Source organism: Heloderma suspectum, chromosome 2, assembly GCF_057233095.1.
Source record: "Heloderma suspectum isolate Gila_16-S chromosome 2, 16-S_ref, whole genome shotgun sequence".
NCBI classification, from domain to species: domain Eukaryota; kingdom Metazoa; phylum Chordata; class Lepidosauria; order Squamata; family Helodermatidae; genus Heloderma; species Heloderma suspectum.
This window is the reverse complement of record NC_139459.1, coordinates 50,129,220-50,157,016: the sequence shown is the minus strand read 5'-3', so window position 1 is coordinate 50,157,016 and position 27,797 is coordinate 50,129,220. Positions and strand designations below refer to the sequence as shown.

Below are 27,797 nucleotides of genomic sequence, written 5' to 3'. Positions count from 1 at the left end.
CTTTCCGGCCGCCATCTTGGCTTCTTCGGCGTGTGCCCGCCAGGCTCCGCGCGTCCACCCAGCAGGCTCCCGCTTCTTGCCCTGCCCAGACTGGGCTCCTTCCTCCTGAGAAGGTACAAAGAGGCCGCGCAGGGAAGGCGGGAGGGAGGAAAGTTGCCCGCAGCAGCAGCGGGCGCCTTGCCTGGCAGAAGCCTCCGAGGGCCTGTGGGTCGGGAAGAAGCCTCGGGCCTTGGCGCGGAGGGGCTCCCGCTGCCTGGCACCGGGAAGCGGGCCTCAGGCTCCGGGTGTTTTCGTCCTCGTCCAAGCCGCCGACGTCTCAAGGACGCCGCCCCAGACTTCCCGCCCTCCGTTGGGCCTTGTGCTGATCCCCTGGGCTTGTGTCCCGCCAGAGGGTCAGTCCGCGAGGGACGGAGGTTGCCTTGTGACTAGGGAAGCTGTAGTTCCTCACGGGCCGGCAGCGTGTGAGGCTCCCCTTCAGTCCCGCAGGCCCGGGAGAGCAGGGAGGCTTCGAGGCGCCGCCACGCCATCGACCTAATCACACCCTTTCTGTTTTTTCCTTAGATGAAAGAAATTATCATGAATCAAGAAAAACTAGCCAAGCTCCAAGCACAAGTGCGCATTGGTGGGAAGGTAAGGCTGCATTTTTCTCTGTTACTCGCGCCTCATTTGGCTGCCTTCTCTTTTTTGCTTCTCCAAAAATAATTTTTGCATTACCTTTCTTATTGGCTACTGCTGTGTTAGCTCATCTAATTCTTCTCTTGTTCTTGACCTAGTAAAGCCACATTCATGCTTTCATTTTTTTTTTTTTTTAGTTTGCTTTCTGTACAAAGTGGTTAGGATCTAGTTAGTGAGTTGGGGGTGGGAGGAGGCTGCAATTGAGCCATGCATTGCAACCCTAGGTCTCCTTAGCCCCATTCAGTTCATTGAGGTTTAATTCACAGAAGTGTGTATAGGACTACAGACTTAACTAAATATGTAAGCCGATGATATACTTACTCATGAGCTAATGTGTTATGAGGAGTGTGTCAGACTTGGAACAGGGAGACCCAAATTAAAGTGCCTAAACAGGCCTGAAGCCCACTGGGTGATTCTGAGCCAGTTTTGTGTGTCAGTCTAATCCAGGAGTAGGGAACATGTGGCCTTCCAGATGTTGTACTGCAACTCCCATCACTTCTCACTTTTCTAAATGGGATTCTGTTATTTAAAGTTTAAAGGTGGTCTCTGTACCAGAATGTGTATGTCATCATAATATTTTCTGTAATAATGTTGGCAACCTTCATTACATGTAGCTTGTGTCAGAAACCTGTCTCTAATTGAGGTGCAGCCAGTAGAATTTCAGGTTGTAGCTAAGGAAGTGCTTTACAGCTGAAACCTATAATTTCATCATGCAAGCTACTTTAAGGTGGCTGCTTGCTATCAGTTTGACATAAACAAGCCTAGCCTTTGAAATAAAAGCAGTTCCTGCTGTCTTAAAATACACTGGCATAGGGATATTGTAGGATATTGTGGGCTACATTTTATTTATTAAATAATTATTAAAGATTTCTGTAATGTTTGCCGTAAACTTTAAAAACCCCCAACTTTTGCTAGATAGAATTTTGCTGTGGCTGAGGAACAGCAGTTCATCTAATTTTAACAGTTTAGTCTAGAGTTGCTTAGCTACCAAAGTATTGCACAACAACCTATCCTGGCATTGCAGTGAGTTGTGCTAATGTTCATCTCAATTTCTTGTAACTCTGGATTGTGTGATGTGAGTCAGTCTACCAATACTGAAAGACTTGTAGGGTGTGGCAGTGGTTATGCTAAATTGCTTCTCTTTTCTGCACAGAATTTTTGTGTGTTAGTCCCTGAAGGTCCTACACAAACTTCTGTTAAAACCGTATTTACATTTAACTACATGATATAAAATGCAAATACTTCATCTTAACTCAGTGTTGCGGGTACATCTACAGAAACATTGTTCTATCCAATGAAACTTTACTGAGTGATCTGCCTAGATATACTTGTGTTGCTCATTTGTGGCATATTAATAGCCTGAAAAAAATAGCAACTCTCTTCCAGTGTTTGAAAGCTTCTCTGGCTGCTTCCAAGGGGTGAGTGTTTGCTGAGGGATACCAGAGAAGTATAAGTCTCTCTCTTCAACTAATTGTTGGTAGGAATTATGGCGAGATGTGTCTTGCTTCTGTTTAGCGGTGAATGGGGTGGTGTTGCCTAGCTTTTGCAGTAGAAGCAGAAACTCCACTTTGCCACTGTCAGGGATAAGATTGGGTTGCTTGCCATTTAGATACTTTGGCTTTGAGGGTTTAAAATTATACTCTTTATCCATAGGGTACTGCCCGCAGAAAGAAGAAGGTAGTTCATAGAACAGCTACAGCAGATGACAAGAAGCTTCAGTTTTCCTTAAAGAAGCTGGGAGTAAATAATATCTCTGGTATTGAAGAGGTAACATCTACATTTTGTTTTTGTTTCATAAATAGTTATTTTTTCTGAGGAAATGCTGGTTTTAGCAAATCAAGCTTAATATGGAATTTGCTATTGAATTAAAGTTCACCATAACTGTGTGTTATTGTTCAAATAGCTTTGTCTTGTTTTGCAGGTAAACATGTTTACCAACCAGGGTACTGTCATCCACTTCAACAACCCTAAGGTTCAGGCTTCTCTAGCTGCTAACACTTTCACAATCACAGGCCATGCTGAGACAAAGCAGCTAACTGAAATGCTGCCTAGCATCTTAAACCAGCTTGGTGCTGACAGTCTGACAAGCTTGAGGAGACTAGCAGAGGCTCTACCCAAACAACGTAAGTACGACGTGAAGATACTTTATAATTGAGAATTAATATTCTTGTATTTTTTAAAGCATAGCCATCAAATGCCAGCCCAGGTATAGGGCTTCCAGTTTCCCTAGATGATACTCAGATTTGATCTTGGAGTTTCCATGTGAGTGCACTCTGTAGCTAGAGCCATTGTGATAATTATGGCCCTTGTAATTTGCATGATGCACAGACAGGGCTTTGGGTTCTGGTAAAGGGAATCAGTTGTCTTTGAGAAACAAGACACAGGCTCAATGTTTAGACCATACCCAGCACTCTGAATTTTGCTGAGAAGGCTATAGAATGCTGGGATAGCCAGCTCTAGCATTAGTGGAATGTAGGGTGCGAAGATTCCTTTGTAGTGGCCAAGAAAAAATTGAAAGCCACAGATCAGTAGTATATTAGTATTCTTAATTACAAGAGATTGTTATATTGCTAACTAAAAGAATAGCAAATTTGAATTGAATTGTCACATTTAGACTTCCTTTTAAAGCTTCAAGTAGCTGTATACTATCTGAGGGGAAATGGCACTGTGTTGCTCTCTGGTTGTCAGACCTCTTTTATGAATGATGCAATATTGTGGGTTCAGTTTGTTGTAGAGGTCAAAAGTAAATTGGTATATATGAAATATTTGGAACAGAGGACAACCCTTATCTAAAACTTCCAAGATAGTGGGGCCTGTTCAGATGTCCTTCTTTTTTGCCCCCCTGCCCCAGAAAGAAATGAGAGTGGGTCCCTCCCCATTGATAGGGTTGGAGGAAATCCTGCACAATTTGGGGGCAGGAGAGGACAAAGCAAACCCATTATTTTTCCTAAACCAGGAAGAACGCACCTGAACAATGTTAAGAGAAGCTTAACACTGGGTTAAAGGGGCAAACTAGTACCATGTTATGGATGCATATGGATATGACAGATTATGTACAAGCAAAGACATTTCAGCTGCTGCTTCTCAAAACAAATGGTGGATGGATATACTCTGTCTGCTTTGTCTTTCAGTCTAGGGTTCTTTGAAGATGTGTTGAGAAGTATATTTGATCGGTTACTTTTTGAATACAAGAGTGAAATCAAACTCCTTTCTACTTAACATGATGGGAAGGCTCTTGGTTCAAGGAACTGAATTTGGGCCACTTGTTCCTTAATTTGTCAGATGCAGTTTGAGGTCATTATCTACTTTTAGTCTGTACTTTACCAAGCAACATGTATATAAAGTCTGTTGCCTACTATGGAAAGCAGTGATCACCAAGTACAATACTCTGGAGCTGGTACGTACTGGGTGAACTGTACTTCTGTTGAATGTACTATGTTTACATTGCTTACAGCACAATCCTATCATGTCTGTTCAGAAGTAAGTCCCATTAAGTTCAATGGGCGTTTATTCCAGGTAAGCAGGTATAGGATTGCAGGCTCTGTTACTATTATTGTAAACTGGGATATTCCTGGGAAAAAACATGGCTTTGAGATACTTCATCTGTGTGTCTATATATTTGTGATTACAGCTGTGGATGGAAAAGCACCTCTTGCTACTGGAGAAGACGATGATGATGAAGTTCCAGGTAAGAATAGCTGGCTTCATTTTTTCTCTTGCATAAATCATGTAAGCATGTGTCAGAAGCTGTTTTGGAATGGATGAGAGTGGACAAGCTGAAACCAATCTAGTTAAGGTGGGGGTACTGTTCATGAGCAAATCAACTAATCTGGGTGGAGTTGTACCCCCTCTGAAAAACTGCACTTGCAGCTTGGAGGTCCTCCTGAACTCAGTGCTATATCTGGAAGCACAGTTGGTGGGGGTGGCTAGGAGTACCTTGTATCAGCTTAGGCTGATAAACTAGCAAACAGTGGACCTTGCCTTAGTTACTCATGCCTGGTTACATTCAGACTAGACTATTCCATGCCCAATTTAAAGTGCTGGCATTGCTTTTTGAAGTCCTGTGACTAGGTTACTTCATACCTGCACCGTATGAATCTGCCAGGGCCTTAAGATTGGCATGGGGCTGTGCTTGCACACTTGTCCCCAGGATCAATCAGATTGTTGAGCACAAGAGACAGGACCTCTTTCAGTGGTGGTCCCATATTTCGAACTCCTTCAGGAGGTATGTTTGATTCCCTCTTTTTTACTTTTTAAGTAGGCCCTCAACTGTTTAATTTAAATCTACCTTTGAGTAAGGAGAGTGGGCTGGGTTTTAAATTGATAGTGCTCTTTGTTTTAAATTGGTTTAGAACTGTGATACTACTTGACTGTATATTGGATTGTTGGTCTGAGGTGTTCTATGCTGCTTTGTCATACACTAAGATCTAAAATATTTAAACTAACAAATTGGTGTATTGGTGTTTTCATACTGTGAGCCACCTTGGAACAACTTTGTTTTGAAGGGTGGCATATAAATGTTTCAAATAAAATGTGATATTGCCAAAATAAGGTGAGGAATTGAGAAGGCATTAGACATCTTGGTAACAATTATTGATAATAAAGAAACAAAACAAGGCTGCACAAGAAGAATTCTGACAATTATTTTGTGGCTTCTGCCTAAGGATTGTAGTAGGTTGTAAACTTGCAGATTGACCTGGTTCACATGTCAAGGCAAGTTGTGGGTTAATTAACCCATGATTTGTGGGGGAGATGAGGAGTGGTAATAGATTTAACCCATAAACAACCCAGAGTGTCTGGGTTAGCACATCAAGCAACAACCTGTGAATGGGACATTTGTACATTGTTTATGCAAAATGGATGCAGCTTGCACGTATCCCACCAAATCCTGGGTTAATTATCCCATGATTTGCCACCAGGGCGTGCAGACTGCTCTATTGTTTGATCTGATGTTGTACTTCATAGTAGAACAGCTTTATCATAGCACTTCATTTTAAGCTCTGGATATTGGCTTGGCTCCTAACTTCTGGGAGCAGAGTCCTGGTCATGGAATGGAGCTTTCTTGCTTCCCTTTTTCTGCTACAGCCCCCTGTGCTGCCAGAAAATCTGCTCCTAGAGGCTGGGGCAGATTTGAACACTGTGGGAAGGAGAATGAGAACTCCAGTAAGAAAAAGGGATAATTAAAATCAGATAGCCCCTTTTATGAGTGGAAGTGCATAGCTGGGCACCTGTTCAGAGGGGTTAATGCTTAATGCTCTGTGATGGATCATTTGCTGAACTATAAAGAAGCCTATTTTAGCATGAGAGACCTGCAAACTGCAACTGTGATAGTCTTTGCACTTTAACCTGACTCTTGCTAACTCCTTTTCAGATCTTGTGGAGAACTTTGATGAAGCTTCAAAGAATGAAGCAATCTGAACTGTCACTTTAAGTAAAACTTGAAAATTATATGGAGCTGCTATTTTATATTGTGACTTTTATTTGTTACATTTTTGTACTGATCTTAAGTCGTAAGATCTGTAATACTTGGAAATGCCCTCAAATTGCAGCTCTCTTCAGTTACTGCTAGTGCACGGAGATTTAATTGCAGCTGGGTTGGAAGTACACAATCAAAAAGTATTAAGTCAAAATGCTAATAAAGACTAAATGTTTAGGCAAATATTTTAAGTCGTATTTTGTACATAGGTAAAAATGGATGTCTAGTGACTTGTAAAATGGTTTTAAAGCCTTGTTAATGTAGAGTTAACTTACTGAATAATACTGTTCCAAGGTCTTCTAAGTTCATTTGTGTTGCATTTTGTATAAGAGGCTGTGGTAGATACTTATACCAGCTTACTTCGATGAAGCATAGTTCAAAACTGCTGAAGCTCACAAGGCAGTCAATTGATGGTAGTCCAAATTTAATCCAGATGGAATACAGATAATTGACAAGAATTACAACCAGATTATCATCAGGTGTCGAGTTAGAGTTTTGAGGATAGGGTCTTAGTATCCTTTTAGTTAAAGGCATGAATGTTGGCTTAGAAGGGCTAAATTGTATGTGCCCCCGCCTTTCAGTCATGCGTATATAGAATTTAAATAAGAGTTCCCTATCAAACAACTATAACCTGACTTTACCAGAAGCAACCACAAACTGTTGTTTGCTGAGTGCAGAGCAAGTTCTTATCACATCAAAATCATATGTTCAGGAGCTTGAAAACTCCTACAATATACACCCAGAGAATACATATGTGTACTCTTATGAGACTTAATTGGGTTGTATATGTTTTTTAAAAGGTCATGCTATCAATGTAGTGGATTTTTTTGGAGGAATTTAGTTATTTTATCAGTGCCATAATGGCTGCCATAGTGCTTTCTATGTGAAAATATGTATACACTTTTTCTCTGCTTTTAATGTAAATGCTGCAACTGCCACCGTCAAATTATGTGAAGAATTGCTTATTCTGGCTTTCATCTTGTTTTTACATTTAAGTGAGTGTTACGTTGACAAGTTTGAGTGATGTCATCAAGAAAGCAGTAATAGTGAAGGGACTGTACACTTTCTAGAAGATGGATCACTAAGAATCATTTACATTAATTGTTCCCCTCTACAAGGTAGAACACTGAGCTAGCAACAGGTTTTTTGTGTTTGGAGAGATTGGCTACACCCCATGGAAAAAACTTTTAACAAGAGCTCTGCTGGTGCCTGTGGACTATAGTACATATGATAGATGCTAATAGTGAATGTAGCAGCAGTAAACATCTGTTGTACTTCAGTGAATGTTCTCTCATAAGTTCTTATACTGTAGCAGAATAGCATTGATCTTGATTCTTCAGCAGGATGATTAGCCAGTGTGGTCCAATAGCCTGAGCTTTGGGCAAAAACTTGACCTAAAAACCCTATTTCAGTCATGGATAAACTACAGGAAGGTTTTGGTTGTGTTACTCATTCAATTTCCCCATCAAAATGGGGATAGATATCTAATCAAGTAGGTTTAGAGAGTCAAATGACTGTGAAGGCAGTTGACACATGCTATATAAAGGCGTGGTGATTGGGAACCTTAGCTTATCAGTAAAAAAGTAAAATGTACCTTTTTTGTAGAGGGATGGATGAATTACTATTGCATAATGATAGGTGTTAATATGCACAAAGGAGTACAGAATGCTAACCTATACAATCTCTAGAAAAATTATCACTCAAAAGTACTTCAGTGGGCCAGAGATTCTCAGATGGGTTCATCACCTCTACTCAGGTGTTTTAGAACTGCAAATGTCCTGGTTTGTATGTAATGCTAAACCATGGTTTATTTAACCCATGAGTTGTGATGTGTGAATGTGGCTGTGCTAACAAACCATGGTTTGTTAACTACAAACAACCCACAAAGAAAACCCATGGTTTGTTGTTGGGGTGTGAACACTGGGTTGTTCAAAGCATGGGTTATATGTCAGTCTAGAACCATGGGATGTTCATGTATTTTGTCAGGCTACAGAGATAGAGGGCAAAAGTTGTTAACACCCACCCCCTGCTGCTCTACATGCCAGTACTGCAAAGGCATTTGGCTGGTCCCTGTATCTCGAAGGAGGAGGGAAACAAACAACCCAGGGATTGAGAAAGCAAACCATGTGTTCAACCATCTGCCAGACAAACCCTGGGTAGGGCAACAAACTAATAAACCATGGCTTAGTATTATGTGCAAACCAGCTCAATATCTGCACTTCATGTTTTTTATTATGAATATTGAGGCCATTTTGACCATGGATTGATTATATTGCACTGGTACAGTCTACCAGTCTTACCCCCTCCCCCCAAACACAAATTTAGCAGTTCAGGGAAGTTAAGTGGTCTGCTCTCACCCCCACCAATTTTCAAGTCTCTATGAAAAAAGGGTTGAAAACCACTAGCAGGTCAAGCTCTATATACACTGGGACTGCCCTTGTTCAGTTAGAGTAACCACAACCTACTCTACTGCTATTGAGTGTCATTTAGGAGGAAAAGTGTGTGGTTGTGTATTTTTCTGAGAACACGACTAAGATAAAAACAGATTTGGAAAGCAAGCAGGGTAGATAATTGTTTACAAGCATTCTATTTGCACTATATGTTGAACCTACAACTTTGAAAACAGTTAATAAAAGACATCTAAAATCAGTCTTAAGTCACAAATTTACAAAATCAAAACAATATTGTAGCTGAATGTCCTGACAGAAAAAACATTTTGAACTTTTGACATGCTAATACATCTAATACGTCATCTGTAAAGGTACACTTTGTATATGACCACCTTGAAAAACACAGGGACATTTAAATAGTCCTCTTTGGCTAATAAGATTCGGAGAATGGGGGAAACTACTTCATAGCCAATGTTGCACAATTACTCCTTAGCTGTGTAGAGAAAAATGTTTATTTTCATTACTGGAAACATGCATTTTAAAGAGATGCTAAACATGCTTCTAAATTTATAATAAAACATGCTTTATCTCTTCCCTTAGGGTTTTTGTTTTTTCACTGTGAAAAATAACACTTCCATCCAACTTGTGTGAGAGGTGATAGAAATATGTAGCAAATTAATGTTCATCTCTTAGAACCAGGAAAGGATGCCTTGTGCCAAAATCCAAAATAATTTGAGAAGTTTTAGCAGACTTTAATTCCAAGTACCTGCAGTTGGTATCCTAGCCCTTAGGCGCTGACCACACTGCACTACTTTAAAATGAAAGCTTTTTATTCAAACATCTTTACTGTTAACTCTTTTATGCATTTCAACTTCACTGGAGCAGGCACAGGAATGAGACACAGTCCAGTTTCTGTTTGAGGTGGTCCTTAGCTAAATCCCTGTTCGACAGTCCGTGTATTTTCATTCATGGTTTACTTCATCTTAGCCTGTAGCCATCAGAAGCTCACAGTACTGACCATTTGAACATCTTGGCTCTTTGGATGTGACAGAAAAAAGTAAGAGCAAAGCACATATGCGGAGTATAAGTCTTGACCTGAAGTAGAGAATCATGTCAAAAGCCTGTGGATTTCAAGCTTTCAGAAAGGCTAAACGTGTATTTGTTTAGATGCCAATCTACCTTCTCCACCTCATGGAGCCAGTTGTGCTCTAGATGACCAGAAAACACATGTGGTCCCAGAACGTTGCCACTTTAGAATGTAGATTATTGGAACCACCCTATTCTTAGATATGCAGTATAAAGGACACGATTACTGAAATGGCCTACATTCCGCTTTGATAAGCTATATTTCTATAAATGGGTTTTTTTTAACATGCATGTACAGTCAATTTCCCCACCTGCATTCTGAAGCACAGTCCCAAGGGGGCTGTACCGCTTTCTCTCCTCTGTGTTAGGAATAAAGCACCAGAGGGAAAAGCCATTACGAAAGCTCCAAATGAACTACCAGCAGGGGCAATCCGCTTCCATTTTTCAGATGACTTGATGGAAAGGTGTTTAACAAATACAGCAGTGGAGTAGCTTTGTATGTCAGGACTAGCTGCCTCCACATCCATCATAGAAATGCAGGGACAGAGCTTTCTGTACCCTAGCAGGCTACTAAACTATTTTTGCAGGGTGTTAACTATGGACGTATGGATTTGTTAAATCTGTTCCATCTGTGTTCCATGTGTCAGGCAACTTTTGTTCCATTGTCCACTCATTGACAGTAGTAGTAACTATTGCTTGGAGCCATAAACCACCACAATATCTACTCAGGGATCTGATTTTTTTAAGGATGTGTGAGAATTTCATTCCACAAGTGTGAATTTATACCCCCCCCATAAAAAAAAAACAATCTGTGGAATTCACAGGATTCAATAAAAGCCAGTCTGCTGCAGAATCCACAGGTTCCTTCGATTCCTAGAAATCTGAATTCATTTGAATCTGTTTCAGATTTATCCAATATTCCTACTAATAACTTTGGTAGGCTTACTTAAAAGGTTGTGGTTAGAGCAGAACTAGAAGGAAACCTTCCTCTACCCACTGAAGAACTGGCTAGGCACCTTAGTCTTAAGTGCAAATGTTATGTTAAAAAATAAAAGGATCACTTGAGCTGCATTTTACAGTGCCTTCCCTGGCATCAGATGAATTAATTTCTGTAGCATTTAATCAATGCAGTGCTCCAAGTGTCATCTTGTATGCTTTTAATACATTCTGAAGATTTTATGTTGCTAGCCACTTAAAAGTGTCCAAGTGTATATAAAACTACATAATGTGTCGGACAGAATGAGTTATGGTATTTTATATAACATGAAATACTCTGTAATTCCTTTTTTTCTAATATACAGCATATTACATTACATGAAATATTTACAAATAGGATAGGTTTCATAAATGTCTACAGACATCAGTCAAATATATAAAATGGAACTGTGTTAAAATCCTACCAAAGAAAGGAAGAATGTACAACATTGACTGAGCAAACCCTCAGAAAGCTTTCCTGAATCCAACCTTCAAGCAATATGAGATGCTTGATATTTGACACCTACCTCCTTGGCCAATCATAGCCTAGAGAATTTCTTATATAACAATCCCTACCAAGCCATTTTGGATACCGAGTCCTGCTGGGAAGATACACCAACAGTATGGCAGAGGAGATAGGCCTGCTGGGGCAACGGTCAAATCACAGTCTAGACTAGGGCTCTGATGCTAACTATTCTATCTACACAAACAGTACCTGCTAAACATGTGCATGTCATCAGGAAAATGCCAAAACTTCAGGTCTGGGTGGCAAACTAGAAATGCACTGTTGCTCATAAATAGGCAATTTTCACTCTAAAATGGTAAGTAATGACAGTCTTCCTCTCCCCACCTTCCCCCCACCCCAAGATTTGAGTAAGGTATTGATTTAAAAATAAATAGACCCAAGTCTTTATGACATTGATCAGTGCTAAAACAAAGTCCAAATCTTTACATACAAAGTCTTGTTCCATAACTGCAATGCCATTATTCCTTGATGTTTTGAAGGAGTGTTAATAAATGCGATTCAATAACCTGTTGAACTGGAGTGGGAAAAACACACAATTAGTGTTCAACTCTAATTTATATCCTGCCTTTTTGCCAAGTAATGGCGCTCAAAGTGGGTAACAGCAACATCTGGATTACAAACAAAATATGAATTAAAATATACATTAAAAACAATTTAAAAATCTTGTGGTGGTCTATCATATTTTGGAGGTGTAAATAGGGGTTAAAAATGTGGCGGTTGTACTGAGATTTTGTAGTAATCCATATATGCTATACCCCCTATCAGTTCCCAACATTCCATTGTATTAACTAGTGTGGAGAAAAAGAACCCAGATGACACTATGAAGCTAGGAATACGGTTAATTCCCAATGGCGGGGGTCAGCAGTCTTTGGAACCAGTTGAGCCCACCTCAATGGTGTTTTTGAGTGAATGACTGCCATCCATTCCTATGGGGAACAATAAAGCACTGCACTTAAGGAAAACAGCTGTGGTGAAGTGAAATATGTCCTCCATCCCTGTTGGTGACTCAGCCACCATCAACAGATACCACAATACGCTGTGTATAAAGCACACTAAACCTTCAAGAGTCTTGGCAAATACAAGCACTCCCGCTACACTCTGACCTAGCCCCAGCCTTGTCATCTAACAGGCATTTTGTCAGTCATACAAGTCAGTTCTTGGGCTCCATCTCTTGGTCACACTAGCGTAACCAAGAAATGGAACATGGTCTCACCCTATGTGTATAGGGGCAAGCTCAGTTCTCAGTATCCTCTAACCCATCTGGCAGTTTTATAGACCAAAGTAAGCAGACAGCAACCTACAACATGAAAGAGGCAAATGTGTCTTTGACCCTAAGCAGTGAGGTTATTATACCCTAAACAGTGTTGCAGAAGGGAGGCTTTTGCAACAAAATCTGTAGAGGGAGGTGGAGTTACACTATACGTTAAAAATACGTATCTCTGCACAGAAATATAGGAGGATGAGCTTGGTAGTCCCATCGAGAGCATCTGGGTTAAAATACAAGGAGCTAAGAATAAAAGGAACATGGTGGTCGGTCTACTACCATACGTTAAAATACGTATCTCTGCACAGAAATATAGGAGGATGAGCTTGGTAGTCCCATCGAGAGCATCTGGGTTAAAACACAAGGAGCTAAGAATAAAAGGAACATGGTGGTCGGAGTCTACTACCAGCCACCCAATCAAGGAAAAGATGATGAAACTTTTGAAAACCAAATTGCCAAGGTTTCAAGGAAGCATGATGTAGTTGTAATGGAGGACTTCGATTTCCCCAATATTTGTTGGGAGACAAATTCTGCAAAACATGGCCCCTCCAGGGAATTCCTGACTTGTGTTGCTGATAACTTCCTCCTACAGAAAGTGGAGGAAGGAACTAGAGGATAGGTTATCCTTGACTTGATCCTAACCAACAGAGATGACTTAGTGGATAAAGTAGCAGTTACGGGAACTCTGGGGGAAAGTGACCATGTTATACTTGAGTTTTTGGTTCTAAAGGAAGCAAAAGCCGAGTGCAGCCAAACATATACCCTGGGTTTTAGGAAAGCCAATTTTAATAAACTCAGAACAATGATAAGTAAGGTCCCATGGCAAGCAACTCTAACGAGAAAAGGAGTCCAAGATGGGTGGGAGTTTTTAAAAAAGGAAATTCTAAAGGCACAATTACAAACAATTCCAACAAGAAGAAAAGGTGGAAGACAACAGAAGACGCCCATGTGGCTTCACAAAAAGCTTAGGGATGACCTGAAAACAAAAAAGGACACATACAGGAAGTGGAGAGAAGGCCAAGCAACAAAGGAAGAGTACAGGCAGGTAGCACAGAATTGCAGGGATGGTGTCAGGAAGGCTAAAGCTGAGAACAAGCTGAGGTTAGCGAGGGATGCTAAAAGCGACGAAAAGGCTTTCTTCAGATACGTGCAAAGTAAAAGACTTCAGTCTTCTCCCAAAAGAGGGTCTATGAGCCCCCTGGCTAAGGAGAAGTACAGGCTGAAGGGGCAGGATTGCAGCTTGAGATTGATAGGCGCATGGTCAAGGAACACCTAATTGCTTTGAATGAGTTCAAATCTCCAGGGCCAGATGAACTGCACCCTAGAGTAATAAAGGAACTGGCAGAAGAACTCTCAGGACCACTGTCTGTTATCTTTGAGAAATCATGGAGGATGGGTGAAGTGCCAGATGACTGGAGGAGGGCTAATGACCCTGTCTTCAACAAGGGCAGAAAGGAGGAACCTGGGAACTACAGACCAGTCAGTCTGACATCAATCCCTGGGAAAATTCTGGAGCAGATTTTAAAGCAATCCCTCTGTAAGCACCTTGAAAACAATGCAGTGATTACTCAAAGCCAACATGGATTTGTCAAGAACAAATCCTGCCAGATGAATCTGATCTCATTTCTGGATCAGGTAACCTCCCTTGTGGACTGTGGGAATGCTGTAGACATCATATACTTCGACTTCAGCAAAGCTTTTGACAAAGTGCCCCATGATAACCTGATAAGCAAACTAGCTCAAAGTGGGCTAGATGAAACAACGATCAGGTGGATCCACAGTTGGCTACAGAATCAGACTCAAAGAGTGCTGATCAGTGGGATCTTCTCAAACTGGGGAGAAGTAATGAGCGGGGTGTTGCAGGGCTCAGTCTTGGGCCCAATGCTCTTCAACATTTTTATTAATGACATGGATGAGGAGGTGCAGGGAATGCTGATCAAATTTGCAGATGACACAAAATTGGGCAGGATAGCTAATACTTTGGAAGACAGAAACAGAATTCAAAGTGATCTTGATGGGCTGGAGTGCTGGGCCGAAAATAACAGAATGAAATTTAACAGGAATAAATGCCAAGTTCTGCATCTAGGAAAAAGAAACCAAATGCACAGTGATGAGATGGGGGATACTTGGCTAGACAATACTACAAGCAAGAAGGATCTTGGAAGTGTTGTCAATCACAAGCTGAATATGAGCCAACAAGGTGATGTTGCTGCAAGAAAGGCAAATGCCATTTTGGGTTGCATTAATAGAGGTATAGCTTCCAAATCACGTGAAGTACTAGTTCCCCTCTGCTCAGCACTGGTTAGGCCTCATGTGTCCAGTTCTGGGCACCACACTAAGAAGGATGCAGACAAACTGGACTGGAAACAAAGCTCTATGAGGAGAGACTGAAAGAACTGGGCATGTTTAGCCTTGACAAGACCGAGGGGAGATATGATAGCACTGTTCAAGTACTTGAAAGGCTGTAACAGAGAGGAAGGCCAGGATCTCGATCATCCCAGAGGGCAGGACACGGAATAATGGGCTCAAGTTATAGGAAGCCAGATTCCGGCTGAACATCAGGAAAAATTTCCTGACTGTTAGAGCAATACGTCAATGGAACCAATTACCTAGGGAGGTAGTGGGCTCTCCTGCACTGGAGGCATTCAAGATGAAGCTGGACAGCCATCTGTCAGGGATGCTTTGACTTACATTCCTGCATTGATGGGAATCGATGCAGGGGTTGGACTCGATGGTCTTATAGGCCCCTTCCAACCATACTATTCTATGATTAGGTACATTGGTAAGTTATCTTCTCACAGCTCTGCATATGCTATCACTGCTGTAAATCGTGATAAAGGAGGACTGTCCAGGAGCAACAGTAAAAACATGGGATTCCCACTGATTTCTGTAGAACTTGCTTCTAAATAAATAGGCTTAGGGTCACAGACAAAAATGGTGACATTTTCATACATTTTGGGAGCCCACAGGTAAAGCTTTAACTTGCTGATACAAAAAGAAAGCAACAATAATTGAACTAAGTTCTTCAGTGCTTGAATACTCACCGCTACGATGGCCCAGGGCTACAGCCAGATCCATGGAATTATACCCAGAATCTGTCTCTATAGTTGGATCTGCACCATGCTCTATTTAAAACATGAAATTGAAGTCATTAATTTATTCGCATACTGCATTTCTTACAGTCCATATTGACTAATGCCATCTTCAGAACACTCACCTAAGAGTATTTTGACACATTTCACATGGTTTCCATGTACAGCATAGAGCAAGGGTGTACCACCGTTCTGTAAAAACACACACACACAAGGAAATTTTAAATCTAAGAATTCATGCTTAACAAGCTATACATGCACAGGGGTCCACAAATTGTGACTTGGTTTACTAGCCAAATGTATGATCTGTGATTCAAAATCCACAATCTGGAGGCTTGTAGGGAGAGAAAGGGTGGGGAAGTCAGCTTCCACCTGCTCCCTTCTGTGTGGATGGCTATCTGGATCCAACCTACTGTGGTTAAACAATTAACATTTTAAGTCTACAACCATTTACATCCCAATGCAGCTTTGAACTTCCATTATATATCAACTCAAATATTCTCTGAATTCTCTTTTCTGATCCCAGTTTGGTTGCCTGCCAGGCTCATATTCCAGAGCATCATGATATATTTCTACTGTCAGGAATCAACAAAATTGCAGTTAGGGAGCAACCAAAGATTTAGGGCATGGCAAGAAAGCTCTAATCCCTAGAGGTAAGTCATACCAAGGGACAATACTCAAAAGTGTTTAATGCTAATTCTAAATTCACACTCATCTATGCGAGAGGTACAGAACCTCAGGCCCAGAGGCTCGCTCCAGTGTTCCCCAGATGGCTATCCCCTTTCCCCTGCTGACTGTCTGGTGGTTTCCCAGCTTGAAATACTTCTCCTAAGGCTTAATTGCTGGCAGTAAAAATACCAGCATGATTTGGGTTAAAACATGTTGGTATGTTTTGGTATTCCCCCCGCCGCCCCTGGAATGTTCCCCAGCTCTGAAATGGAATTCAGCCCTCGGGTTGAAAGAGGTTCAACAGCCTGCTCCATATGCTCAACCCCTGAAAAAGGGACACGGTCAGGAACTGGATTGCAGTAGACCATTGCCAGGCCCCTAGTACCTGGAGATGGCAGAAACTGTAGACAGACCAGACACAACAAATATTCCCATCCACAATTAGTTGGTGGCGAACACGTTTCTGGGTCATGTCAGTTCTCTGGGATGTGCAGCTAGACACATACAGTCATGTTGCAGGACAGAAGAGAGTCACCTGTGTTTAAACCACTGACTCACCATAGCTCCTATACAGCAACTACATAAAGAGGAACAATTACAACCCAACCTCTGAGGAGTGAATTCACTCTTGATGGTTTGCCAGATTGGTGTCAAGTTCATAACGTAATAGAAGATTAAGGCAGCAGCAACCCTAGGAAGAGACTTACCCAGTCATACTCATTTACATCAACACCACAGTCAAGCAGCATCTTGACGATGTCTGTGTATCCTTTGCTACAGGCCAATGACAGGGCACTCTCTCGCCCTTTCCCCAAGATCTGTGGGTCTGCACCCTGGCAGAAAAAGCAGTGGTGGTAAAAGTGTTGTTACGTGTTTTATGATTAACGTCAGCCATGTGCAGAACACCCCGGGCCCAACCAAATGTTGTCAAGATTCTCTCCTCTAACGAACTCACTTTCTGATCAACTCACTCAAAACACTTTCTTCTTTGGAAGTAGAAGAGAAATTCTAAACGTTCCATGGATAATTTGTTCAACTTCCCAGCTGTTTACACTTTTTCTTCACTTAAATACAGCCAAAACCTGCTCTGTTGCAGCTTAAGGCTGCAATCCTATACATACTCTCCTGGGAGCAAGTCCCACTGAGCTCAATGAGACTTCTGAATAGACATGCACAGGATTGTGCTATACTTATTTATTACATTCCTATACTGCCCAATAGCTGAAGCTCTCTCGGTGGTTCACAACACTGTAAAATTATTGCTTCTTGTGTATGGTCCTGGTAAGTATCTGTTCTCTTAATTCTTTATAAGAGCTTGCACATTTTTGAAAATGATCACCTCTCCTCATTCACTGTTCTTCCCCACTCTAGAACAGGAATACCCCATGCTCTTCTAACTGAGGTGGGAGGCCATAAAATTTTGCATCCAACTACTTTGAGGACTGGTTCATTCATGCCCTCTGAAAAGTTATGGGGACAGTTATACTATCCATAAGGGTATCAGAAGCTAGGATTTGTAAAGGCAGGCAGCTATTTAACTAGGCTCAGCCACGACGTTGTTGCTGTAAGTGGAAGAAATGGCTTCCTCAAGATGGGGCCAACACAGAACCATCCATAAGGACAGCTCAGGACCCTCAGCGACCAGATAAAATCACTTTGAGGACTATCGCTGCTCTAGACTAAACACAGTCCAGTTTCTTCAGACTTTCTGTGTACATCAAGCATTGGTGCTTCTCCTCTGAATCTCATTTGGAGCACTGTTAAAAAAAAAGTAATGACCAAATCTAGGTGAAAAGTTCAAATATGGAATTTAACTCAAGCAAAATACGGTAATATTATTACTGCTTATGTAAGCCTATGCAGAGGGCTTTCACAGGCCTACTAATAAGTTCTTTCTGGGTTTACAATGCTACATTTGTTGACTGATTCACTAGAAATGTATGAAGTAGAACAAATTTTCACTTACATTTTGAAGCAGAAATTCTACCACTGCTATCTGCCCGTGAGCTGCAGCCCACATCAGAGGGGTAAAGCCTTCTTCATCTGTATGGTTGATTACATTTTCTATTTAACAGAATGTACACATCAGCTATCTTTCCACAGTTGTCTCCATATAATGCACGAATAAAGCTATTATGGATGGCTTGCGCTACAATTATTCTGTAAGCCCACAAATGTAGGTGTATAACACAGAGGAATTTGATTAATGAATTAAGGGTGAAATCCAGTGTTGTACAGGACTTTCCTCTCCTCTCCTTCCCCTGCATCCCTCCAAATTCCATACCAAAGAGTCCCCCAATTCTCCAGAGCAGATTTTGAAGGGGGGGGGAGCAGGAATCACCCCCCGCCCCTTCCCAGTTCCGCAGACAGAAGTAGTTCCTTCAGCAGGAGGGTCTCATTGGATACAACCCTAAGGGTGTGAATCTCTATTCACAGATTCATTGTTTGCTTTCCACAAGCGTTTACAATTTCTTCTCTACATGTATTTATTAGATTTGTACACCACCCACCTGGCTAATGACCTTTAATGCCCTTCAGGGCACTTTACAATCATAAAACCAGACAACAGCAAAATAACAACAACAATACAATGATAAAAGAATCAAAATAATACAGTATTTTACAAAATATTTAAAACATTTTCACATTCATCAAATGTAAAATCAAAATGCTAGACAGCTTTCATACTGAAGGTAACAGAGCTTATTTTGTTACAGACATCAATCAAATAGAGCTCAGTACTAATAAAGCAGGGGAGGTCAACTTGTGACCCTCCAAGATGTTTTGGCCTACAACTCCCATCAGCCCTAGCCAGCATAGCCAATGCCCAGTGATAAGGGCTAATAGGAGTTGTAGGCTAAAACATCTGGAGGGTCACAAGTTGCCCATTCCTGCTCTAAAGCAAGGATTCCCAAACTAGTACGTTCAACTAAAGTAAGTAATCTGCCAAATTATCCTGCCTAGTCTGCTTCACCTAGGCCGGAAAGGAGACCTGTAAGACAATGCTGGTTAGCAGCTGATACGAAGGAAGGAAATCTAAATTTCCAGCTTTAGCAACTAAACCTCCAGAACACATACTGCTCCTTGAAGGTAGAAAATTGGTGGCTGCAAGTAACTTTGGCTAAGGCATGTTGATGAATGCCTCTGACACTGCACTGAGGCACAGGGATCCACAAACATGGTCACTGATAGAGGTGGCTGTACCTATGGCTCTGGATGTGGTTATTCTCATGCCCAGCACACAGAGGCCTCCTTCCCTGCCTTGAGTTCTCCATGCATCACAGAGAACTGGGGGTCTGGGAGGAGAGGTTTCTCATTTTGTGCGGGGCATGATGGAGGAGACCCCCCCCCCCCGCCCCGTGCTTCCACAAGTCCTCTGGGAAAGGCAGAGGATGGGTTGGGTCATAACTCACTTTGTGCTGGGCTTTAGAGGAAGGCAGAAAAACAGTGAAACTTCTTTTCAAAGGCCAGCGCCAAGTGAGAGGCAAGATGCCCCCTCCCCACAAAATCCTCCGGGACCCACAGAGAACTTGGCGGGGGATACTGGCTGCAACCATGAATACAGGCTGACTACTAAGCCAAGCCATCATTCGTGGATCTCTGATATGGTGACACTGCAAAGTAGGCACTGTCACAGGAGCTGCTACCAGAACTGAGTGAGAAGGGGGCAACGGAGGCAGCCCCTCCCACTTCTGCACAAGGGAAACAAGGCTTGCTAGGGTGAGGGGCAAGGGGAACCTCTCCTACTCTTTGGAACATGCCCCCTTGCCCAAGTTGCAGGATTCACCCACATCACAGGATAAGAGTTATAAGCAGAACATCACAGCACTCAGTGAACAGGTTTTCTTCTATGTTTCTTTCCCCAAAGAAGAGCAATTAGACAGCATGAAACCTCTGCTATTTCTGAATCTTCTGCTCCTGTAGTGCTGATACATGATAGTCTGTAACATGTTTTGACAACCCAGGGTGGGCAACCTGGTGCCTTCCAGATGTTTTGGACCTCAACTGCCATCAGCCCCAGCCAGCATGGCCAAAGACCAGGGACTGCAGGAATTTTGGTCCAGAACATCTGGAGGTTGCCTACCCCAACTAGGCAAAAACTTTTGGGAGCCACTTTCACAGTAAATGGAGAACAGGAATGAAAAACAAATGAAAACTATGTATGTAAAAGGGACCTGCTGCTGCCACACGCAACTCAATCTGACAGCTTATCATTTCTGTCCCTGCCAACCTGCCACAAGAAAGAGAGACCATACCAAATTCTCACCTTGCTCTATGCGTGTAGCCAAATACAACATTTCCCCCTGAGCTGCTAGCTGGTGAACAGACAGAGCTGCAAAAGACAACAGCAGAAAAATATGTCATCATCTCCTGTGGTACAACCCTGGCATGAATTGGAGACTACAATGCTGAGTGCATGTCATTAGAGCATGGGTGGGCAACCCTTTTGGCATCGAGGGCTGCATGTGGGGCTGGGAGAAAGGTCATTGGTTGTGTGCGCATGCGCGCACACACACACACTCTTTCCCCACCCCAGGTTTAAGGGTGCAGGGAAAGGGGGGCTTAAACCATCCCTCCCTGCCCACTCAGATCTAGAGATGGGATCCCCCCTGCTGAGACTGTTTCCCCAAAAAACAATCTCAGCTGCCTGGAAATCACTCTAGGGTGAAGGACATGAAAGATCGCCACTGAGATTATGTCCCAGCACTGCTGATAGCAGTGCCAGAACAGCGTGCCAGATGCCTAATCAGCTGGGATACAGGGTTATGTGGGTGTGGCTCTCCTTACCCATGGAGAGCCAACTGTGATCCATGGGTTGCCCACATATGCACTAGAGGAATGCATCACAAAAATGTGGATCACGCAGCTGACATCGGCTGAATGACTATTATTACTTATTCTATAATACTTTCTAGTACACAAATTACAACTCTGATCTCGTTTACTCTTGTGTATATAGACTATAGTCTGTGTTTGCAGAGTATAAAGGCAATGTTGATAGCACCTACTACACCAGCATTAGAATCTGGACAGTGTTGCATGTGCTGGAACCCTCACACCCAATTCTATGAGCTACATTTGGAGAAGAATTGGTTAACTGTCTCATTAGATTCAACAGGCAACAACGTATAGCAGATAAATGGTATGTGGCAGTTTTTGTCTTCTTAGTACTGCACACTAACAGGCCTAGTCCATTTATTATTTGAAAAAGCTTTGCTTCCTACAATGACAAAGACAATGCTTTCATTAAAAGAGAACCAACCTGTCCCAAACTGATTAAACAATAAATCCTTGACTAGCTGGTTTAAAGGGAATGCAAAGACCAGCTTCTTGTAACGTGCCAACGAAAGCTCCTAAAACAAAACATTACATTTACCATTTTACAGAGAAACACTTACAGTTTACAAGCAAAGGTGTTGTAGAAACTTCATTTCCTCTGTGCTTGTTAGTTAAAGTGGTTGATTGTTTTATAGGTGAAAAATGCTTAGTAGTTGATGGAGTATAGACATGTCTTACTTGAATCCCAGGAGAAGGAGAAGTATGGATGTTGCACTCGGCTAAGTGAGAAAAGAAAAACAAATAGTAGCTGTCAGAAGAATGAATAAAGGTAACTTATATTTTAAAGATAACATTCCGAGCATACTTTATTCCACCAAAACAATGGGGTCGCTTCACACTTTATTTGGGTAGTATGGTTGCCAGTGAGGATTGGGTTTCTCTGGTGTGGATAAAATCAGCCAAAACTAAGGGCGCAATCCTATGGGGATAGGCAGCCACCTCCCCCACTTCAGCCACCCTGCATTTGCGGCTAGACAGCTGATTTCAGAGCGGGGGGGGGGGGAACACTGGACAATGCATAGGAAGTGTCAGAACGGCACTTCCGCCCTCCCCGCCCCGGCACGCCCCCAGGAATGCCCCGTTTTCGCCGCTCCACGCTCCTCTTCCGAGTGCAGGGCAGTTCCACACTGCCTACGAGGAAGTGCGGGAGGGGGTGGAGGTCAGTTCTCAGGGAACCAACCTCAGAGTGTGGGCTCTGACGTTGGTTGCCGGGAACCAACCTATCCTATGGCCATCTAGCCACTGACTAGCAGCCACAGGATTGAGCCCTAAGTGGGCACTGACTCGCTCAAGCACTCAGCTGCATCGAGAGACACCTACCTTGCTTGGATTCTTGCAGGAAACTACACTTCTAGGATGTGAAGCAGATCTTATGTCAACACAGTGACCCCAGTTCAGAGCTGCATACATGTTCCTGTGAGAACTTAAGTGTTTCCACATCCACAAGTAGTGAATGGAGAGTCAAGCTGAACATGCTCTTAGAACTCCCGTTTGTAAGAAATGGCCGGCTCATTTAGCATCAGAGTGAAAAACGCACTGAAGTGTCCTGATATAACCTATAATGATCCTAAGTACATTCACTTCGAAGTGTTTTGCTGAAATCATTGAGTACACATTTAGGATCAATGTGTACATTTTACATAAACAGTCTTATTTTGAACAGTTTTACAGTAGGATTATTTGCCACAACAGAATTTACCTCAAGTAAGTGTTCTTATGACTGCAAGTTTAAACAAAACTTGACAGTGTCCTTCCCTCTATTCTTTCAGTCAATTAAGAATATACTGAAAGAAGGAAAGAAATGACTAGCATAGGAGTACTTATTACTTTGGATCAGACTGACCTGTCTCAAATGCAAAATCTATCAGGTGTCTTATATCTGGATCCTCAAACAAATTTTGTCAGATACCTGAGATGAAATATCTAGAAGTTCCATATGCATGAAAATCTCCATGCCACTTTACATACAACAATGGCATAAAGTCCAGTGCATGCAATGAAAGAGAATATGTTTCTGAATAACCACGTCTGCATGAACACCGCAGCTGACCATGGCTTATTTAAGGCACAGTGGGTTGCAGCGTGCATCTGTGGCCATTTGGAATATCCAACCCGTAGGCTGTTTTAGGGTTAAGTGAGGGTTGTTTAACCCTTGCATAAGCTACACTCACTGGAATCGCACAACACACTAAGGCATGGCAACCACCCTCCACAGCTTGAATATTCAAAAGGGCAGCTGGCACACACCACAACCCACTGTGGCTTAAATAAGAAATGGTCGGCTGTGGCAATCGTGCAAACCGGCCCATCAGGTCAATTACAATGGAACACCAAGCCATGGTTTGTCCAAACCTTTCCCTAACTTTTAAGAGCATTCTATAAATAAGAAAAATGAGCGGTGTTCATATGTGCCTATGCATTCCTTTGTCATTATAGCATTATCCCTAAGGGAAAGATCATTTTAAAATGCTGACCTTTAAATAATACAGAAGCCACTTCAAGATCAGAGTTCACTTGATCTTGAATGTTTTTGCTGTCTTCTTCATTCAAGGACTTAACAAACCGAGAACACACATTCATATCAAACCTATTGGGCAAAATGAATTTCATTCCCATGGCAACACTCTGAGCTGGTCCTTCCTCAACACTGGAATCGAGGTGGTGCTCCACTTTAATATCTGGCATGTGAGAGAGGCTATAGCTGCCAGCACAGTCTTCTACAATTAACTGGGCATCAACGTCTAGATTTGTTGAAGATTCCATTATCTGAGTCCGTTACATAAAGTGCTTTCTTACGGCTTTTACTTCTAGTGTGCACTTCTTACAAATCTCAATGGCTGAAGTCTACGACAATCTGCAGATGAAACAAAATATTAATAGTTTAGAGCATAATGCCACAAACTTGTGAAAATATAAAAGTAAAAAAGCAAAACAAAAACAGATCATTCTGAACAGCTGCAATTATTTATTCTGAGCACTACAGAATATTCCACACCTTGCTGCATGATTAAAAATCCCAAAACAGCAACGCAAATTTAGATGAAGGATGCAATCCTGCAGACAGGCTACTTTGAATCATACTGATTTCAAAGCAACGTAACTGTGGACAGCATTAAGGCCTTTTGTTTTAAACATTTACCTGTACTGAGAAAGTCTACTGAAGTAATTTTTTCTACTTCAGTATCTGGCTATCTTATTAGCTACACTGAGACATTTGATTAACTGTAGACAAGTACTGTTAGAGCTTCATAAGTGTTTTTGTCATTCATTTTAATAGTGCAATCATAGATGGTCCTAGTATTTGGATGAAAAACAAAACAGAATGTTTCAAATGTTATGATCCATGAGGTCAGTTCTGCCTATAGTAAGAGAATTTGGTACAGCGCATGCTTTGCATGCAGAAGTTCAATCCTTGGCATCTCCCATTAAAATAATCAAGTAGCATGTGCTGGAAGGACCTCTGCCTGTCTCTGGAGAGCTGCTGTTAATCTGAGTAGACAGTATTGGGAGAGATGGACAAAGAGTCTGACCTGGTATAAGACAGCTTCCTATGTTCCTTCCTTATAGAGGGCACAGAATAACATATTTTAAAATTATCATTATTAACTTATATTCTCCAAAGAGCTCAGACAGTTCCCTCTTCTCAGCACTGAAAGTGAGTGATTGCCTGCCTGCCTGCCTGCCCATACTTCTTAATGTAGGGCTTAGGGCACAATCCTATGCATGTTTAGATGGAAAACAGTCTTAGAACTCCCAGCATTCCCCAGCCAGCATAGCTGGGAGTTGTAGGATTTTCTATCTAAACACACATAAGATTTTCGGCACCAGGTTAAGACCATTCTCTTCTTCCAGGCATTCGACAGTATATGGTAAGTGTTGTTTGATCCTGGAATGGCTATGGCTATGATTGTTTGTTTCTGAGATTGTTTGAAGTTGTTTTAGATATGTTTCTTTTGTGTATATTGCCTGTTCATGTGTTTTTTATGTAAATGGTTTTTAATCTCTGTATATTGTAATTTTAATGGTTTTAATCTTTGTAAACCGCCCACAGAGCTCCGGCTCTTGGGTGGTATAGAAATGTAAAGATGATGATGATGATGATGCACCCTTAATAAGCTTATGGAACTGGCTGCCACAAGATGTGGTGATAGCCACCAACTCGGATGGCTTTAAAAGGGTATTAGACAAATTCATGGCGAAGAAGACTATCAATGGCTACTAGTAGTGATGGCTATATATCACCTCTAGTAACGGAGGCAATGTGTCTCTGAATACCAGTTGCTGGGGGACAAGAGCAGGAGAGGACTGTTGCCTTCCTGTCCTGCTTGTGGGCTTCCCATTGAGGCCTCTGGTTGGCCACTGTGGGAAACAAGATGCTGGAATAGCTAGGCTTTTGGTCTGACCCAGCAGAGCTCTTCCTATATTTTTATCTAGTTATTATATATTATTTTATTTAATGCATATACATACTGCATAACTAAAGAAGTAATCAAAGCAGCGTACAATACAAAAATGATTACAACACAAAATAAAATAATAAAATGTCCACTTAAAATATACATATCTAAAAGGGTAACCAGCAACCAATTCTATCAACAAAAATTAAACTGTTCTTAGAGAAGCGGCATTGCTAATAACAAGGCAGCAGGAGACGACAGTATCCCAGCTGAACTGTTTAAAATCATGAAAGATGATGCTGTCAGGGTGATGCATGCTATATGCCAGCAAATTTGGAAAACACAAGAATGGCCAACAGATTGGAAAAAATCAATTTATATCCCCATACCAAAAAAGGGAAGCACCAAAGAATGTTCAAACTATTGAACAGTGACACTTATTTCACATGCCAGTAAGGTAATGCTCAAGATCTTGCAAGGTAGACTCCAGCAATTCATGGAACAAGAACTGCCAGATGTACAAGCTGGGTTTAGAAAAGGCAGAGCAACCAGAGACCAAATTGCCAATATCTGCTGGATATTGGAGAAAGCCAGGGAGTTTCAGAAAAACATCTATTTCTGTTTTATTGACTATTCTAAAGCCTTTGACTGTGTGGATCATCACAAATTGTGGCAAGTTCTTGGTGGTATGGGGATACCAAACCATCTTGTCTGCCTCCTGAGGAATCTGTATAATGATTAATGACCAAGTAGCAACGGTAAGAACAGACCATGGAACAATGGACTGATATAACATTGGGAAAGGAGTATGGCAGGGTTGTATACTCTCACCCTACCTATTCAACCTGTATGCAGAACACATCATGTGATGTGCTGGGCTTGATGAAGCCAAGGCTGGAGTTAAAATCGCTAGAAGAAACATTAACAATCTCCGATATGCAGGTGATACCACTTTGATGGCTGAAAGCGAGGAGGAGCTGAGGAACCTCATGACCAAAGTGAAAGAAGAAAGTGCAAAAGCTGGGTTGCAGTTAAACCTCAAAAAAACCAAGATTATGGCAACCAGCTTGATGGATAACTGGCAAATAGAGGGAGAAAACGTGGAGGCAGTGACAGACTTTGTCTTTCTAGGTGCAAAGATTACTGCAGACGCTGACTGCAGCCAGGAAATCAGAAGACGTTTACTTTATTTATTTTATTTATTTATTGCATTTATACCCCGCCTTTCTCCCTCTCGCAAGGAACTCAAGGCGGCTTACATTATCCTCCTCCTCACCGTTGTATCCTCACAACAACAACCCTGTGAGGTAGGTTGGGCTGACAGTCTGTGACTGGCCCAAAGTCACCCAGTGAGCTTCCATGGCCAAGTGGGGACTAGAACCCGGATCTCCCGGCTCCCAGTCCGTCACTCTCACCACTACACTACACTGGTTCTCTACTTCTTGGGAGGACAGCAATGACAAATCTGGATAAAATAGTTAAGAGCCGAGACATCACACTGACAACAAAGGTCTGCATAGTTCAAGCAATGGTATTCCCCGTAGTAAGCTATGGCTGCGAGAGCTGGACCGTAAGGAAGGCTGAGTGAAGGAAGGTAGATGCTTTTGAACTGTGGTGCTGCAGGAAAATTCTGAGAGTGCCTTGGACTGCAAGAAGATCAAACCAGTCCATCCTCCAGGAAATCAAGCCAGACTGCTCACTTGAGGGAAGGATATTAAGGGCAAAACTGAAGTACTTTGGCCACATCATGAGAAGACAGGACACCCTGGAGAAGATGCTGATGCTCGGGAAAGTGGAAGGCAAAAGGAAGAGGGGCCGACCAAGGGCAAGATGGATGGATGATATTCTGGAGGTGACGGACTCGAGCTTGGGGGAGCTGGGGGTGGCGACGGCCGACAGGAAGCTCAGGCGTGGGCTGGTCCATGAAGTCACGAAGAGTCGGAGGCGACTGACCGAATAAACAACAAGAGATGCGGCAAAGCCGGAATCTGAACCTGGGCCTTTCCGGTCCGAGCGTGACACACTAACCACTACGCCGCAGGACAGGGGCTGCCGTTTAGCCGCCGCCGCCGCCACGTACTGACTTCTTCTCCCCCTCCCCTCCGCACCTTTTATCCCCGCGGCTTCGTGCTGTTCTTCGCTGACGTTATCAACCGAGACGCTGTTGTTATTACCGTTGTACTTCATGACGCCACTTCCGGTTAAGGCACAAGGGAGACCCGGAACGAAACGGACAAGCAGTCCGGAAGACTGCGTCAGCTTCAGGAAGGCGAAGCCAGTATTCTACGTCCCCACAAAAGCTCCTCCCTCCCTCTTTCCCTTCGGTCGCAACATAGAGATAAGAGAAAAGATTAAAAAAAGAAGTCGCCATGAAGATAGCGCGACAGTCCCAGGAATAGAACGAGAGG

At 42.3% G+C, this 27,797-nt stretch overlaps 2 protein-coding genes across 3 annotated transcripts; one reads left to right on the top strand and one right to left on the bottom strand.

Moving 5' to 3' along the window:
* Positions 1–7,525, top strand: BTF3 (basic transcription factor 3). Its single transcript, XM_084833491.1, has 6 exons — positions 1–113; positions 562–630; positions 2,329–2,442; positions 2,597–2,798; positions 4,307–4,363; positions 6,047–7,525. Exons 2-6 carry the CDS (start codon positions 562–564, stop codon positions 6,091–6,093), a joined length of 489 nt encoding a protein of 162 aa, XP_084689617.1. The 5' UTR covers positions 1–113; the 3' UTR covers positions 6,094–7,525.
* A 1,155-nt stretch (positions 7,526–8,680) lies between these two features.
* On the bottom strand, positions 8,681–27,597 carry ANKRA2 (ankyrin repeat family A member 2). Of its 2 annotated transcripts, none has more exons than XM_084833489.1 (9): positions 27,498–27,597; positions 23,467–23,846; positions 21,553–21,711; positions 20,421–20,486; positions 18,120–18,217; positions 16,861–16,986; positions 15,610–15,676; positions 15,437–15,517; positions 8,681–11,642 (listed from the first exon to the last, which is right to left on the bottom strand). In XM_084833489.1, exons 2-9 carry the CDS (start codon positions 23,753–23,755, stop codon positions 11,587–11,589), a joined length of 942 nt encoding a protein of 313 aa, XP_084689615.1. In that variant the 5' UTR covers positions 23,756–23,846; positions 27,498–27,597; the 3' UTR covers positions 8,681–11,586. The 2 variants fall into 2 exon arrangements, with proteins under 2 accessions (XP_084689615.1, XP_084689616.1); XM_084833490.1 differs by having other exon boundaries at positions 27,564–27,597.
* Between the last annotated feature and the right edge of the window lie 200 nt (positions 27,598–27,797).

Excerpts from the sequence above, each read along its gene's own strand:
- ANKRA2 (XM_084833489.1), bottom strand. The coding sequence starts at position 23,755 with ATGGAATCTTCAACAAATCTAGACGTTGATGCCCAGTTAATTGTAGAA. Across the intron at positions 20,487-21,552 it reads AACACCTTTGCTTGTAAACT|CTCTGTCTGTTCACCAGCTA; the intron begins GTAAGTGTTTCT and ends TGTCTTTTGCAG. Across the intron at positions 15,677-16,860 it reads ATGTAAATGAGTATGACTGG|AACGGTGGTACACCCTTGCT; the intron begins GTAAGTCTCTTC and ends GTGTTTTTACAG.
- BTF3 (XM_084833491.1), top strand. The coding sequence starts at position 562 with ATGAAAGAAATTATCATGAATCAAGAAAAACTAGCCAAGCTCCAAGCA. Across the intron at positions 631-2,328 it reads AAGTGCGCATTGGTGGGAAG|GGTACTGCCCGCAGAAAGAA; the intron begins GTAAGGCTGCAT and ends CTTTATCCATAG. Across the intron at positions 2,799-4,306 it reads AGAGGCTCTACCCAAACAAC|CTGTGGATGGAAAAGCACCT; the intron begins GTAAGTACGACG and ends TTGTGATTACAG.